At 27.9% G+C, this 17,630-nt stretch overlaps 1 protein-coding gene across 5 annotated transcripts in view; it reads right to left on the reverse strand.

Moving 5' to 3' along the window:
* LOC107440795 (nose resistant to fluoxetine protein 6) overlaps positions 1–17,273 on the reverse strand; it is a gene marked incomplete at its 5' end in the record, with an annotated part of 37,943 nt that extends 20,670 nt beyond the window's left edge. For 2 of the 5 annotated variants that reach the window (XM_071183638.1, XM_071183636.1), the window contains 6 exon segments: positions 1,583–1,748; positions 4,204–4,296; positions 6,725–6,809; positions 8,982–9,161; positions 13,187–13,287; positions 17,186–17,273. In XM_071183638.1, the coding sequence (XP_071039739.1) occupies positions 1,583–1,748; positions 4,204–4,296; positions 6,725–6,809; positions 8,982–9,161; positions 13,187–13,287; positions 17,186–17,273 (713 nt within the window). 5 annotated transcript variants of the gene reach the window in all.
* Between the last annotated feature and the right edge of the window lie 357 nt (positions 17,274–17,630).

Consider the following 17,630-nt stretch of genomic DNA (forward strand, 5'->3'; position numbering starts at 1 on the left):
TCGACCGCCAAATATCGGGGGAAATTGTTTGCTTGCAATTAATTTTGAAAATCAAAAGTTTGCCTCGAGAATCAGAATTATTCCATATAATATTGAATACACTTAAATCTTTATTTTGATGGGATGAATTTCTAAAGTCGTGTTTTGATTATTATAATAACATAAAGTTACTGAAGGGCACCAAATAATAATTAAAAGAAAAAGGAATTATTTCAGGTTCATTAATCGTGTCGGTATATATCTTTTAGTTTTGTGCTTGATTTTAATTAGTACTGATTTATTGATTATCTTATTTTTTCACCCGTGCACAGAACGGGTATTCAGAGGAAATATTTTATAAAAAAATTTTTTTTTGTATCTTCTTATGAATGAAAAAGCAACGATAAATGAGAAGTAACCACGGGAATAGGAGAGCGTTGCGATTTGGGGATTTAATTAATCATTTTAAAATAACGGTCAAAAATAGTAAATTACTAAAGAAGGAAAGAAGTCAGGTAACATATTTGCTACTCTTTTAAGAACAGTGAAATATGTGAAAAAATGTGTCAGTATTCTCCTTGAACCATTACATATGGCATCTTAAGCTGAACTAAATTACTGATATATTTCAAACGGAATGATGGAAGCAAGCTGTGCCTGCCGTTTGTGAAATACTAATTTATTTAAAATGATATATCATTCATTCAAGATAAGTTCATATACCTACATGACTTAATATTGATAAATATTCATGTTCAATTTACATACCTGAAATACCTGTATACAACTATTCCAAAAACATTCAAACGTCCTTTTGATTGCTCAATTGCTTGCCATGCTAGATAGCTAAGCAAAAAGGCACTAAAATATAATGGAAAAGTGTTAATCCCAATTGAAATTTACATATATTGTTCTACCACTTTATTTTTGAATTGAAATTAAATATTTTTTACTTAAGAAGTAAAGATTAAAAAGTATTTTTACAGATGCTATCTCTGCACTGATCCATCCAGATGTTGCAATAATAGCTCAGGAGTTGTATACAATTTTGAAGCGCTTTATATTTTTTACAAATTATACATTGAAACAATGGAATTGAAAATTACGAAACCTAACAATGTCGCAAACCTCGTGATTGTTATCTAATCTAATCTCTATTATCATCTCATGACCTGAAATTTGTTTNTAAATAATAACCAAATGAATACATGATCACGCTGTAATACAAATTTGTAATGAACGACAATTTAAATCACACAAACATTGGAAAGTTATTGGCATTCTTCTAACGCTTGTCGTTGTCACGTTAATTTGATAAATCAGCACCCTAATTACTCCTAATTACTCAATTCTGCGTGATTGCCATTTGCAGACTCATACATAAATTCGTATCTGATTTCTTTGCATTCGAATATTGCTGCGTATCTGGCTATAAATCGTGACACTACACCTAGTTTTTCAATAAACCAGTCTCCAGAATCTGCTGATGCCTCCGATGATTTTTATTCCTCATAAATAACTCTTTCTAACAAGAACAGCAGTTTTGAAGGCAGCAATTTTTAAAAAAAAATGTGTTTCTCGGCCTACCGTCTCGTTTACTCACGATTTCATTCAAGGCATCATAATTTTGAATTTGCATCACATTTTTCCAACCATTGTGGTAACAATTTTCAAGTTCTGATTCCCAAGAAGATTTCCAAATCGGACCCGAACTCAATATCGGCATGATTAGATAAAGTAGCGCTGTTGCAGCTATTTGAAGATTTAACCTGCAAAATAAATACAAATAAAATAAAATAAATAACTAAATAAAATATAAATATTTGTTTTATCAAACTTATTGAATTCAAAATTCAAATCCAGTGACACTTAATGAAAAAAAAAACATTTTTAAATGAAATTTCTAAAAATGTATAATTTTCTCACAATATTAAAGGAAAGTAAGCACCAACGCCACTGTTTTTTATGTGATTAGCTTTGTGTTACATTTTGTTTTGTTATGAAAAACTATAAGACTTCTAAACTTGAAATTACGTTGATTCGTTAAAAAATGAATAGGGTGCATGATAAAAAAAATTGACATTCGAGATACATCAACTAATAAACTGTTAAAATTGAGATAAAAAAGTTCAGGTTGGCTACTTTGCAGGCCACAGAAACCAAACTACTGAATTGAATTTTGATATCTTGAAAGAGATATTTTTATTTATGAACTTGAATTTTTTTCTATATTCTAATTTGTTTGGAAGTTGTTGCAGTTTTAAGTGCCATTTCGCGAACATTTTATACATTTTTTATTTGACGTTACATTTAGATTTTTTACACAAAATTGAAAAACTTAGAAACTTGAAATTGCAAAACTTTATAGAAAAATTCACATAGAAAATGTACAACAAAAATGTAATGTTCAATAATTATTAAATGTTAAACTTGTAGTAAAAAATATACCACGTGAACCTCTTTTCAGTCCTCAGAAAAGCCACAACAAAGTTAAAATTGGAGATGTGGAAAGGGCCATTTTCATTTATGAACTTAAGACGAGCTTTATTGAACTATTTGTTCTAAATTATATAATGTTATATTAGTACTGATTTGTTCAAAAGTTATCGCAATTTTTAGTGATATTCCTTCCTTTTGGAACTATGCGCTCTGAAGCTCGCATAAAAGCTAAAATAATAAAAATAAAATGAAACCTTGAAGAATTTGACGATTGAATTCTAAGGTAAACACGTTATGCGAAATCGCTAATCCAACTGACAAGCAGACAAAATATTCCAGTTAGCAAGAGTTTCAGAGAGCAAGTGTTACAGCGCAGCAAATAACAAGTAAGAAAAGATTTCCTCTAACAAGTTATTGTTAAATTATTCATCCATGGCTAAACAAATAATAATATGACAAGCTCGTGTGTTTTTTTTTAATAACTTCAGAACTATTTGCGCTATCGTCTTGAAATTTGGACAACGGCTGCAAAGAGCAAATTTCATTCCTGAACCTAAAATTCGTTTGAAATGCTTGTTTACTCGGTAGAGTCATTTGAAAAATGAAAATAGCCGTACAAACACTGGTGCGAATGATGATTCATTAGTTTTGGTAAAGAGTATTAACTGAAATAAGAAAAAGATACGTACTAAAGAAATCAAAATCAAAATGGGAAATGTTGCTATTTCGTTTAGGAGATGCGTAACGATACGCCTTACTATTGTTGACACCAATGTTTAATTAATATTTGTAATGTGTATTGATTAAAATAAAAAGATAAGTATCTGCTACACAGTACAGTAAGGGAGAAAACGAACTTTATCGTTCAGAGAAATCATTAAAAATCGCCATGATAGTATTGTCGTCAATGGTGCTCACTTAATTTTGGTTTTATAGTAATTGGCACGATTATAATATATACCAAGTATATTAATACAGGTACAAAGTATTATATAAGTGTACATTGAACCTATTAGAAGTGCATTAATACTGTATAGTTTTAATATAGATACTGTGGAAGTAGGATTTAACGACCGCTAAATATCGGGGGAAATTGTTTGATTGCGGTTTTGAAAACCAAATGTTTGCCATGAAAAACAGAATTATGCCAAATAATACTGAATACACTTAAATCTTTGTTTTGATGGGCTGAACTTCTAAAGTCTTGCTTTGATTATTATAATAACATAAAGTTGCTGAAGGGCACCAAATAATAATTAAAAGAAAAAGGAATTATTTCAGGTTCATTAATCGTGTCGGTATATATCTTTTAGTTTTGTGCTTGATTTTAATTAGTGCTGATTTATTGATTATCTTCTTTTTTCACCCGTACACAGAACGGGTATTCAAATGAAATATTTTATATTAAAAATTTTTTTTGTATCTTTTTATGAATGAAAAAGCAACGATAAATGAGAAGTAACCACGGGAATTGGAGAGCGTTGCGATTTGGGGATTTAATTAATCATTTTAAAATAACGGTCAAAAATAGTAAATTACTAAAGAAGGAAAGAAGTCAGGTAACATATTTGCTACTCTTTTAAGAACAGTGAAATATGTGAAAAAATGTGTCAGTATTCTCCTCGAACTAAATTACTGATGTATTTCAAACGGAATGATGGAAGCAAGCTGTGCCAGCCGTTTGCGAAATACTAATTTATTTAAAATGATATATCATTCATTCAAGATAAGTTCATATACCTACATGACTTAATATTGATAAATATTCATGTTCAATTTACATACCTGCAATACCTGTCTATAACTATTGCAAAAACATTCAAACGTCCTTTTGATTGCTCAATTGCTTGCCATGCTTGATAGCTAAGCAAAAAGGCACTAAAATATAATGGAAATGTGTTAATCCCAATTGAAATTTACATATATAGTTCTATCAGTTTATTTTTGAATTGAAATTAAATATTTTTTATTTAAGAAGTTAAGATTAAAAAGTATTTTTACAGATGCTATCTCTGCACTGATCCATCCAGATGTTGCAATAATAGCTCAGGAGTTGTATACAATTTTGAAGCGGTTTATATTTTCAACAAATTATACAGTGAAACAATGGAATTGAAAATTACGAAACCTAACAATGTCGCAAACCTCGTGATTGTTATCTAATCTAATCTCTATTATCATCTCATGACCTGAAATTTGTTTGAATTTTATATTCATATTTGTAAAAATAATATTGAATACATTGAAAAAATAATTTGACAGTAAATCAGACCAAATAATGTTTATCGTTAATGTTAAGCGTTTTTTGCTTATTCCGACTATAAGTAATTATTTTATTTAAAGGTTCGAATTCCGTGAAAATATTTAATCCTTTTATGTGCGACTAACGTTTTTTTTTTTACTTTGCCATATAAAAATATGTGATGCGTATTTGTTTTATTTTTTTAAGAAAAATGAAATATTAATTAATCGAAAAGTTTTCACGAAAATAATTGACCTTTGAAAAAAAAAACAACCAAAAATGAGAATAATCTATTTGTCAATATGATTAAGATAAAGAGACTTGATTTCAGACTTATCAATGCAATAAAATATCGCTTAAATTGAATAATGTTAAAGTCGATAAATTTTAAAGTAGATGTTTAAAGTCGGCTATTTCAGTTAAAATAGAAAATGAATGTTTTGGCCTTTTTCAATTTAATTAAAAATTCACAAATCTTCAATTTAATTAAAACCTTGATTAAATAAATTCAGTATGATGTAAAATGGTTTTCTTAAACAAATGAAAATATTTACAAGAAAGATGAAGAGAATAAGATTTTTGTAGATACTTCCTTAAGCAATACAATATCTAAAATTATATAACACACAAGCATATACTATCTAACATTTATTATACTTAATTTTAAAGCATCACTATTTAAAACTTGGATATCCATGTATTTCGACGGATGTGGTACTAAGGTCTGGGGATGAATCTATCGGTATAGATTGGAACCCTTATTTAAACCTTGTGGTAATCTCAATACCGACAATTATTGCACAATTTTGTTCGACAGTGTGTTCGTTAACTTTGCTGGTTTTGCCAATGTTTCTTCCATAACGATAACGCTAGCTGCCATTTTACAAAGTACAACATGGATTGGTAAGGTGATAACGGGATTAACTAAATAAACTGGCCTGTTAAGAGTCTCAATACTTAAGGGCACTCAGATTGTCTTTCCAAAAAGAACTTTTTTTAAATGGTTTATTACAAAAAAACCTTTCCTTAATTGTCTTCGTTCTGTACTTTGGTTCAGCAGAAAATTGTTCTCTGATGCTTATGAATTTGATTGTCCTTTTGCGCTGAAATGTTGAGGTTGTAATCGTCTCTAGTGGAGACACACCCATACAATGTAAGTGAATCAATTATTCCTTTACAGTTGATTAAACTCTTGTTGCAAGATAGTGCACACAGAATGTCCGAAAAGTATGGAAACGGTTTAAATATTTCGAGAAATACGCAATATGAGTGTCATACATTTTCCAAAGCTCTATTCAATGATATTGAACTTAACGCACAATCTCACTCCCTAGATGTTGTGTGGGTTGCAATTTTGGAATTTTGAGTAAAAATTACTGCTTTTTTAATTGCAGATTTGGATTTTCCAGAAGAAAATACTTACACTTAACTTAAATGTTTGTATGACGATACCATTGCCAGAAATAAAAATGAGGTGCAAATCGCTTGGGAAATGCATGAAAGAAAGAGATGGGTATATTTTTTTTTAAAAAAATGACTAATGACTCCTGCAGAAGTGAAGCGTAGTTAAATGTTGTAAATTAGCTTTGCTTTCTTATATTAATTCACTTGAAATTGGTACGATTTTAATGATGTTACTCGTCTGTAGGTCTGATCTGACTCGAATTTCTTGAAATAGCTGTTTTTAACAATTAGTAACAAATTTCTTTTATTGTTTTGTTGATTGTAGATAGACCTGTGGATCAAAATACAAACACTTATAAGTCAACTTAAGGTATTTTTACTGGAAAATCTAAATTTACAAAAATTTTTTTTAAATTTAATCTTTTGAAGTTGCATCCTCTCTTCCTCTACAGCTTAAATTTGCAAGTTCGGGTTTAGCATCATAGTATACATCTTTCTAAAATATTTGCCGCATACATTTTTTGATTTTTGATCCAATATTTCTGGAAATATTAGACTAAGTCCATACTTTTCGGACACCCAGTATAATAATAAGTAAATACTAATTGAAATGCAAGAAGGGATAACAATATAGTAAAGAATACCATACATGCTATGTACCTGAGAGCAAAGAAGCAATCCACAAAAATTACCCCATTATTTTCCACAATGGGATCCAAAACTTCATATATAAAATGAAAATTCTCTATGAAAACAAAAATAAATTATTTTTGAAATAATATTACACAGATATTTTGAAAAGAACATGTTTGATTCAGCATTGATCATAGGAAAATGATAAAGTACAGTATTAAAACTTATTCTAAAACCATTTTTGCAGCTATGTTTTTAAAACTTCTCATATCCCATCATTTTATTTCTTTTATTATTAATTTGTTCTTAACTACCTTCTAACACTGTAAAAAAAGCAATTTGAACGATATTTATGATATATAAAAGGAATAGGGGCGAAATCGCGTAAAATAAAAAGGCAAATAATTGATAAAGGAATGTGACAGATTTGTAATTCTTGTATTAAAATTTTTTCGCACTTTTTACTTATTTGCATGTTTGCTCATTAAACAAAGTCATGTGGTGCTACTAATTCTACTTTTTTTAATTTTTAGTCCGACTTCAAATTATCTCGTAATTACCTTTTTTGTTTATAATAATAATAAATCTTTTTCAAGGCTATTAGAAACTGTATGCATTTAGTTGTCGTCCTCATTGCCTATTTATAATTTAACTATATATTTATTATTGCTTATACGTATATTGTCAATGCATTTCATTGTATTTATAAGTTTATAAGAAAGCCTTTTCGTAGGTCATCATTCAAATTCTTATTTAATTTCATAAGACTTGGTGAATTGGCGCTTATTCCAAATCTTCCATTTCTTTACGTCCCCACACAATTCAGAATAATTATTATTTGTAAACTGTTTTAAATCCCTCTGAATTGGTATTGATTAGACTCCTTCACATTAGTTCTTCTATAAACTGTTTCCCTGTACTGACACAAATACATAATTTTTTTATTACTTATTGCCTTCAGATTTATCAAAGTACATTTTGAAAAGACAACCATCATTTATAAAAGAAAACATTTTTACGCACAGCTTTACAAAAGCTTATTAGTTGCTGTGAAAAGTTTCCGTAATCTTAATCATAATTCTCGAAAATACTGACTATTGGCACTAATATTCTTTACAATCATAGGTGTAACCTAAGTTATGTCTGTAGAAGTAGTAAATGACGAGTTGCGAGGGATTTATTTATTAAAAAGGGTTATTATTGATTTGTACTTATTTACGTTTTTGGTACTACTACTTTGTAACTATAAAGACAAGTTAAGCATTGAATTCAAAATATTTTTTAAGTTAAATCAAATTTGGGTAAATAGGACAAATAACTTAGAAGAAAAGTATAAATAAGTGCAAGTCAGAAAAAAGGGTATTTATAACACACAATAAGTTTTGTAATTTATGAACTATTCATCACATTGAAACGTGTTTGGGTTCCTTCTATTCAACGTAAAGAATGCATTGCAAACAATACTATATTTATTAAGATAGAAACTTCAAGTGTGTATATAAGCACAAGTCAAGCATTGAACGTTTTGTAAGTACTTATAGTTTTTATACCATTATAACTTTGAAATTATTCATTCTACCCTCGTACTTAATCTCATTCTATTTAGCGTAAAAATATATCTATTTTACTATATTTGTGTTGTTATCACTATTTAATTTTTATTTGACCTTTTTTTTTATTATTCTTCTTAAACCTATATGCGAAGTTTTGCAACTTTTCACCTTTACTTCGGTAGAAATTTTTTTTCTGATTGTCAAGTGTAAACCATATCTTTAGTGTACGTTATAAAATAATAATAGTTGTTTTTGAAACTTATTTTGAATTAAACTTTCCTATGACTTAAGTCATGACGTCTTTCCGAATTTGAAAATCGAAAGTTAACCTCTTCCTCAGCCAAACTGTTGAAAGTGAAATTTTTTTTTAGTTTAATAGTTCTTAGAAGATTTATAAGCACGTTTTTAAAATTTTTTTTTAGTAAAATAATCAATTTTAGACTTTGTTACCCAGTTTTTTTTTAAAAATATCGAAATATGTATAAATGCTAGGACATATCAAAAACTTTAACTGATTACTGATTTTGCTTTGTACGTTTTACTATGTTCAAACTCTCAACCATCTATTGTTTTTTTTTTATACAGAAAATTTTCATAATATAAAGCCTTTTCTAAAAAATTCTTTTGAACTGACGTAAATATTAATTCCTCTCCCCCATTATTTTCAACAACATAAGTTTAATATTTTTTTTCTTAGGATGGATTTGAAAAATGAACAATAATGTTCTTACTATAACGTATTTCTTTCCCTGGAGTCGGAAATAGAATAAGATGTGCCCACAAGATGAAGAAAGATAAAATCACCCGAAATCCTTGAGTGTAATTCAGAGACACTTGTTTGGAATTCTCTGTGAATAACTTTTCTGTATTAGTATAAAGAGAGAAAGCTTTCAGCAATCGCTTAGTAAAGCCTGTAAAAGAAGAATAAAAGTTCATTGTACAAACATGTAAAAAGTACATAGAAAGTAAGTAACAAATAGATTAATATTTAATTATCATGAACTTAAGCAAGAAACGAGGATCAGTTATTTCTAGTATAGTATATATTGTTTAAATATATTCGTAAGTATGAATTTTTAAATATATTCGTTGTTTAAATATATTCGTGTTGTTTAAATATATATCTCTTTTTATTCAACTTTATGTTCAACTTCACATTTTGTTTTGTTGAGTGAAAAATAAGTGACTTATGAAAAAAAATTTATATAAGAATTAATTAGATAATTAATAACCGTTTAGTTTAAAATTAAATAATTAGAGCTATTATACAGTCCACAGAAATATTAATTAAGAGTTGAAATTTAACTTGCTGAAAGGGTAATTGTTTTATAAAATAAGCCTGAGATTTATTTTAAAATTCTAATTTCTTTGAAAACTATTGAGTTTTTAAGTGTTTTTTCCGCAAATAATTTGTCAGTTTTTTGTTGTAACTTTGTGTTACATTTGGGTTTGCTACGCAAGAATTATAAAACTTGGAAATTGAAAATTACTAGGAGGAAAAATGTATAGGGAGTAGGATGGAGTAAAAAAAAATAACATTTCATAATTAGTTTCAGAATTTTAAATTTGTGTAATAAAGAAATACTCGGAGAACTCTGTGCAGCCCACAGATTTGAAATTTGTGTGGTGAAAAGGCCATTTTGATTTGTGAACTAGTGAGTTTTTTTTTTCAAGTTAAAATTTATCTTAAATTTATTAAAATTTTGAGGGCTCTTTTAGCAAATCTTTCAAACCTTTATTGCAAATTGTGTTATTTATTCTTGTTTTTAATGAATTTATTGAGAAATTTTCATGCTTTTTCCTAATTATTATCTAAAAATTCATGTATTAGACCATTAGAATCTTTTCTTAATACACTATAAACTGTTTATATTGATAGTTCACAATATTTTACAGAAAAAACATTAAAGTAAAAACTTACTTTCATCTGGATATTTCCTTTTACTCTCTTTCATTTTACGGTCACTTAAATCTAATATTGTACCACACATGCAAACAAATAACACTGTCCCAAAAAATATCCTAAGAAAAATATTACGTTTAATAAGGAATGAAATTTTTCTTCTATGATAAAATATGAGCATAATTAGTTTACGAAATACAGGCCCGAATATAAATTTCAGTTATATATTAATTTAAACATATGAATGATTATAGTACATATCAATCAAATAAGGGACATTGAAAAAATACATATGCATCAAGACTTTTATTAACCTTTCAACCTGTTCTTTTAAGACTGTTCTCTCCATATAAATCTTCAGTCTTCAAAGCGAGTGGTTTTTAAAAAAACAAAAAATAAAAACGAACATGAATAGAGGTATTAAATATTACTTTATTTAATAAATTATTTATATAGTGAAATTCAAAAATATTTAAGCGTTTTCAAATAAAACTGATTTTCATTTTCCCCCTCCCTTTTTAGTGATATTCATTCAGTGACTCCTTTCATTTTGCGATATTTCTGATTGAAAATTCACATGCCCCGAACATATTGAGCAATATAATTTTACAACAGCCTAAAATGCATTACATTATGCTTACATATCCTTACTATATTATATCCAGTTTGGATAACTCACATTGTAAAGAATTTTGAATGTCGATCGCCTCAAATACATTTTTCTATTCTTCAGAAAATATGTATTAAAGAAATGTATGAAAGTCTGTCATAAAAATATTTCTTTAAAGCTATTACAATTATCCAATTACATATTTTAAAAGCACTATTATTATACTTTCGTCATAAATTATTAGACAATAGTTTAAAGTTTGCTTACAAATCTACTTTAAAAATAAGAATATTTTTGCGAATTTTCACTAGGGTCCCTCCTTCAATATTTTGCTTTACTTTTTCTTGGATCTTATTTTATCATTAGTAATCTTTCTAAGGACTAGTTTGAAAAAAACACGTGCTGATCATCGAAATGATTTTAAAAAACAGATAACGGCTTAGAAAAGCTCATAATGATAAAAGTGATAATCAATTTGTTAAGTTAAAATACAATCAAGTATCTTCAAAATATAATACATAAATCAATTAAAATAGTATGTTTGACTTAACAAATTTTAAAAATCAATCTAGATTTCTTCTACTGTTCTACTTTTGTATATTAATAAGACATTCTTGGGCCAGAAATTTCTACATCTGGGTACAAATCGAAAGATCTATTGCCTTGATTTTCTGCTGTAATTGGACAGAAAGAAAAACAAAGATAGAGAAACATGCATGTTAAAAAAATCATTACCACCATAAATAACTTTTGATCTAAAGATTGGATATTCACGATCGGTCGAGAAATTCCTGAAAAATCAAATTTTAAACATAGAACTTTTTCAAAATTTGATTACTCAGAAACTATTTGTCTGATTTCGCTCAAATTTTGTATTTTACCATGTAAAATTATACTCTTCAAAATGATGCAAAAACTTGTACATCTTACAGATCAAATTTTTTTCGACCATTAATAAAAAATAATTAAAAATTATGAATATTTAGGAATGAATTTTATAACTGTAGGCAAAATTTTCAATTCGCTTAAAAAGCTCTTGAGATATAGCGAAATACGCAAAAAGTAAAATTACCATTAAGGGATCCAAATTTTGGACCACTTTCCTGATTTTCCACAGTGTGATTACCCCTATACTTTGGGAGTCATAAATTCAAATTCGCAAAATTTTTTTGTTATTCATAGAAAGAGCTCTTGTGTGTCTGATTTTTGTAGCTTAAAATATCGTCTGCACTAATTGTCATATCTGAAATCACCCTATCAAGGTATGGAATTGATGCTATCGTCCCAATACGTACATGGTATGCAATATCGTATATGTCAAATCATCTACAGTGCGCAAAATGAAAAATGGACTACCCTAAATTACATTTGTTCTAATGATTAGGTTTTCACGTTCTATGACTCGTTCACGGGAAGCAAGACGTTTTCGATGTCGAAAAAATGATTTTTTCAACCTTATCGACAAGCCATTTTTTCTTAATATTAAATACATTTTAAAACTTTAAACTTTACATTTATGACATCTACATATTAATATAATTCAATAACAATAAAAAGGAATTTAAAATGCTTATAAATTTAATTTTTATAAATATTTGAAAATTTAATGTAAATATAATTTTTTTTTAACCAGACATAGCTTTCGGTACGCTCAAAAAATTTTCTACATGAAATATGAACAAAAAATTGGCATACACTCANTTTTTATATAAGAATTAATTAGATAATTAATAACCGTTTAGTTTAAAATTAAATAATTAGAGCTATTATACAGTCCACAGAAATATTAATTAAGAGTTGAAATTTAACTTGCTGAAAGGGTAATTGTTTTATAAAATAAGCCTGAGATTTATTTTAAAATTCTAATTTCTTTGAAAACTATTGAGTTTTTAAGTGTTTTTTCCGCAAATAATTTGTCAGTTTTTTGTTGTAACTTTGTGTTACATTTGGGTTTGCTACGCAAGAATTATAAAACTTGGAAATTGAAAATTACTAGGAGGAAAAATGTATAGGGAGTAGGGTGGAGTAAAAAAAAATAACATTTCATAATTAGTTTCAGAATTTTAAATTTGTGTAATAAAGAAATACTCGGAGAACTCTGTGCAGCCCACAGATTTGAAATTTGTGTGGTGAAAAGGCCATTTTGATTTGTGAACTAGTGATTTTTTTTTTCAAGTTAAAATTTATCTTAAATTTATTAAAATTTTGAGGGCTCTTTTAGCAAATCTTTCAAACCTTTATTGCAAATTGTGTTATTTATTCTTGTTTTTAATGAATTTATTGAGAAATTTTCATGCTTTTTCCTAATTATTATCTAAAAATTCATGTATTAGACCATTAGAATCTTTTCTTAATACACTATAAACTGTTTATATTGATAGTTCACAATATTTTACAGAAAAAACATTAAAGTAAAAACTTACTTTCATCTGGATATTTCCTTTTACTCTCTTTCATTTTACGGTCACTTAAATCTAATATTGTACCACACATGCAAGCAAATAACACTGTCCCAAAAAATATCCTAAGAAAAGTATTACGTTTAATAAGGAATGAAATTTTTCTTCTATGATAAAATATGAGCATAATTAGTTTACGAAATACAGGCCCGAACATAAATTTCAATTATATATTAATGAAAACATATGAATGATTATAGTATATATCAATCAAATAAAGGACATTGAAAAAATACATATGCATCAAGACTTTTATTAACCCTTCAACCTGTTCTTTTAAGACTGTTCTTTCCATATAAATCTTCAGTCTTCAAAGCGAGTGATTTTTAAAAAAACAAAAAATAAAAACGAACATGAATAGAGGTAATAAATATTACTTTATTTAATAAATTATTTATATAGTGAAATTCAAAAATATTTAAGCGTTTTCAAATAAAACTGAATTTCATTTCCCCCCTCCCTTTTTAGTGACATTTTTTTCATTTTGCGATATTTCTGATTGAAAATTCACATGCCCCGAACATATTAAGCAATATAATTTTACAACAGCCTAAAATGCATTACATTATGCTTACATATCCTTACTATTATATCCAGTTTGGATAACTCACATTGTAAGGAATTTTGAATGTCTTTCGCTTCAAATACATTTTTCTATTCTTCAGAAAATATGCATTAAAGAAATATATGAAAGTCTGTCATAAAAATATTTCCTTAAAATTATGAAAATTATCGAATTACATATTTTAAAGGCACTATTATTATACTTTCGTCATAAATTATTAGACAATAGTTTAAAGTTTGCTTACAAATCTACTTTAAAAATAAGAATATTTTTGCGAATTTTCACTAGGGTCCCTCCTTCAATATTATGTTTTACTTTTTCTTAGTTCTTATTTTATCATTAGTAATCTTTCTAAGGACTAGTTTGAAAAAAACACGTATTGATCATCGAAATGATTTTAAAAAACAGATAACGGCTTAGAAAAGCTCATAATGATAAAAGTGATAGTCAATTTGTTAACTTAAAATACAATCAAGTATCTTCAAAATATAATACATAAATCAATTTAAATAGTATATTTGACTTAACAAATTTTAAAAATCAATCTAGTTTTCTTCAACTGTTCTACTTTTGTAAATTAATAAGACATTCTTGGGCTAGAAATTTCTACATCTGGGTACAAATCGAAAGATCTATTGCCTTGATTTTCTGCTGTAATTGGACAGAAAGAAAAACAAAGATAGAGAAACATGCATGTTAAAAAAATCATTACCACCACAAATAACTTTTGATCTAAAGATTGGATTTTCACGATCGGTCGAGAAATTCCTGAAAAATCAAATTTTAAACATAGAACTTTTTCAAAATTTGATTACTCAGAAACTATTTGTCTGATTTTGCTCAAATTTTGTATTTTACCATGTAAAATTATACTCTTCAAAATGATGCAAAAACTTGTACACCTTACAGATCAAATTTTTTTCGACCATTAATAAAAAATAATTAAAAATTATGAGTATTTAGGAATGAATTTTATAACTGTAGGCAAAATTTTCAATTCGCTTAAAAAGCTCTTGAGATATAGCGAAATACGCAAAAAGTAAAATTACCATTAAGGGATCCAAACTTTGGTCCACTTTCCTGATTTTCCACAGTGTGATTACCCCTATACTTTGGGAGTCATAAATTCAAATTCGCAAAAATTTTTTGTTATTCATAGAAAGAGCACTTGTGTGTCTGATTATTGTAGCTTAAAATATCGTCTGCACTAGTTAATTGGCATATCTGAAATCACCCTATCGCACCATTAAGAACGAGTCATAGAACGTGAAAACCCAATCATTAGAACAAATGTAATTTAGGGTAGTCCATTTTTCATTTTGCGCACTGTAGATGATTTGACATATACGATATTGCATACCATCTACGTATTGGGACGATAGCATCAATTCCATACGTTGATTGCACTGTTCAATTCTTCCATACACTGAATGGGCCTACCATTGAAATGGGGAATGAGATTTTAAAAAAAATAGATCATTCCATGACATTCACTCTATCATTATAAAGCTATCTCAGTAGATGTTTTACAATGAGAAGGGAATCGTTGCCCTCGTTTAAAATCAAAACTAGATCCACCAAATTCTCTGAGCAAATGTTAGAAAAATTGTTTGTAGCCTTTTCTGGTCATTGACAGGCTTCAAACGTGCTGGAGGAAATACCACATGAAGTTTTCCCCAATAGTCAAATTCTCCTCGCATTATTAATGGTCCTTTGCATTGCTGTCCATTGGAGAATATTTCTTTAGTTCTCTTCTATTGTTTTGCTTTTCATAACCTACAAACTATTTGCAATATGAAGGTAGGGAAAAGTAGTCCGCGTTTAAAGCTACCCGCAATCAAAAGAAAGCAATCGGGATGGAACAGACGAGTTTGCGTTCTTGATTGGCAAAATATGAGAAAATAAGAGGATTTCTTAATTAGCTTTTCCTACTGATTACATATAGGTAATCAAATGATAAACGATACAAGAAGTCCATTTACTGCTATCTGCACTGATAATTCTTGGTCTCAGTTGTATTGCCTGTTATAATTTTCACAAGTACGATTTTTTGGATAATAAGATGCATGTCATGGAATGATCCACTTTTTCCCCGGATCTCAATCCACGAGAAGGTATGATAGGTATCCTCAGCAGCAGAGCTGTAGCCAGGAATGTTTTTCGGCGTAGGAGGTTTAAGGTAGAACTAAATCTATTATTATAAGTATTTATTAATTTAAAAATCGTAAAATTAAAACAACCAATGTAACACAATTGTTAAGTACTATTTAATATAATTAGTTATAAATAAAAGAACCAATATTTGTAATTAAAAATTAATTTATTTTAAGTGAAAATGAATTTACTTATACTGAAAATAACTTTAATGCACCTGCAATGTTAAGACATAATAGACCTGAAATGTAAAGTTTTATAAATCCTCATTTCAATTTTAAAAGCTCTCGTAACTTCAGTAGCTCAATCAATTAACAAACTACAATTCTTTAAACAAAAATCATCAGATTGATACTCTGTTTTAAAACCACTCTTTGCTAAAATTTAAATATAGTCGCAACAAATGTGAAAGTAACAAATTTAAGTACTGAAATTTTATTATATAAAGATTTCTATTTTATTACCCCCTCTAATCAAAGTAGATGTAAAAAATATAATAGAACAGAAATATAACTGAAACAAAAAATATAACAGAATGGGGAAAATACAACAGAGCAAAAGAGCTGCTCAATTTTTATATTATTTCGCTTATTTATTATTATTTTTAGTATTTAAATGTTTTTATTTATTTAGAAAATAAGAATTAATATTAAAACATTCTGTTAACGCAATAAATGAGGTAAAAAACGAACTTAGGAATAGTGTTTCCATTTCGGGAGGAGAGATTGAATCCCTAAAAACCCTTACTCAATAGTACTGTATATGCCACAGACAGGCAGTTTCAATTTGCAGCAGAAATGAATTAAAAACAGTATTCCTATCCAAATTTGACTAATCACGATTAAGGAAGACTGTTGAAGGCTGCTGTTGTTGTGGTAGTAAGCATGTTTCGTTGTTTCAAACATGTTTGATCATCGGAATAAATAGAGAAAGGCTCAGAGACAGCTATCAGAAACACTTTGAAGTTTTAACCAGCAATCGAAAATGTCATTATGTTTCATACAACCAACTTTCTGAAATGTGATTTTTCAGATATCAGTAGCGGCTTTTGTTTATTTTCGCATGCATAATTTCAAATCTTTAATGAGAATACTCTTTGTCGTCATTTTAGACAAGGTTTATTTTAAAATATAGGATTTTCACTGAATACTCCGTATTTTATTCTTAAAAACAACAAATTAGCCACATTAACGTAAAAAAATTTGAACACTTGCATCCTATTTTTATCAAAATATTCTACTTACATACAAAGTATTGCTGAAATAGGTACTTTTAGAGGTTCCTCCATTTGGCAGTCTGTGAGAATTGCATTTAAATCCAATGGTTCCACAACTGAGAAAATTAACTGCATGTTAATTATAATTTAGGAAATAGCATCTAAAAGAGAAATCTAACTAGTTTTTAACAACTATCTGAAGTTCTTGTCTTATCTTTGTCAATAACACATAACATTACTTAAATAGTCAGTATTCCACAATTGACAAAATTAACTGCAAGTTAATTATAGTAGCATGAAGCAGAAAATCTATCTTTTTTTTATAACTGTATGAACTTCTTGTTTCAGTCAGCAATTGGAAAATTAATTGCATGTTAATCATAGTGAAATATAAATATTGTAGAAAAAGCTTACTCTTTGTGAGTAACAAATTATTTTTACAAGGGGTAAAGGGATCATGTTTTCTGCCACTC

This window comes from Parasteatoda tepidariorum, chromosome 7 (assembly GCF_043381705.1).
Source record: "Parasteatoda tepidariorum isolate YZ-2023 chromosome 7, CAS_Ptep_4.0, whole genome shotgun sequence".
Taxonomy (NCBI): Eukaryota; Metazoa; Arthropoda; class Arachnida; order Araneae; family Theridiidae; genus Parasteatoda; species Parasteatoda tepidariorum.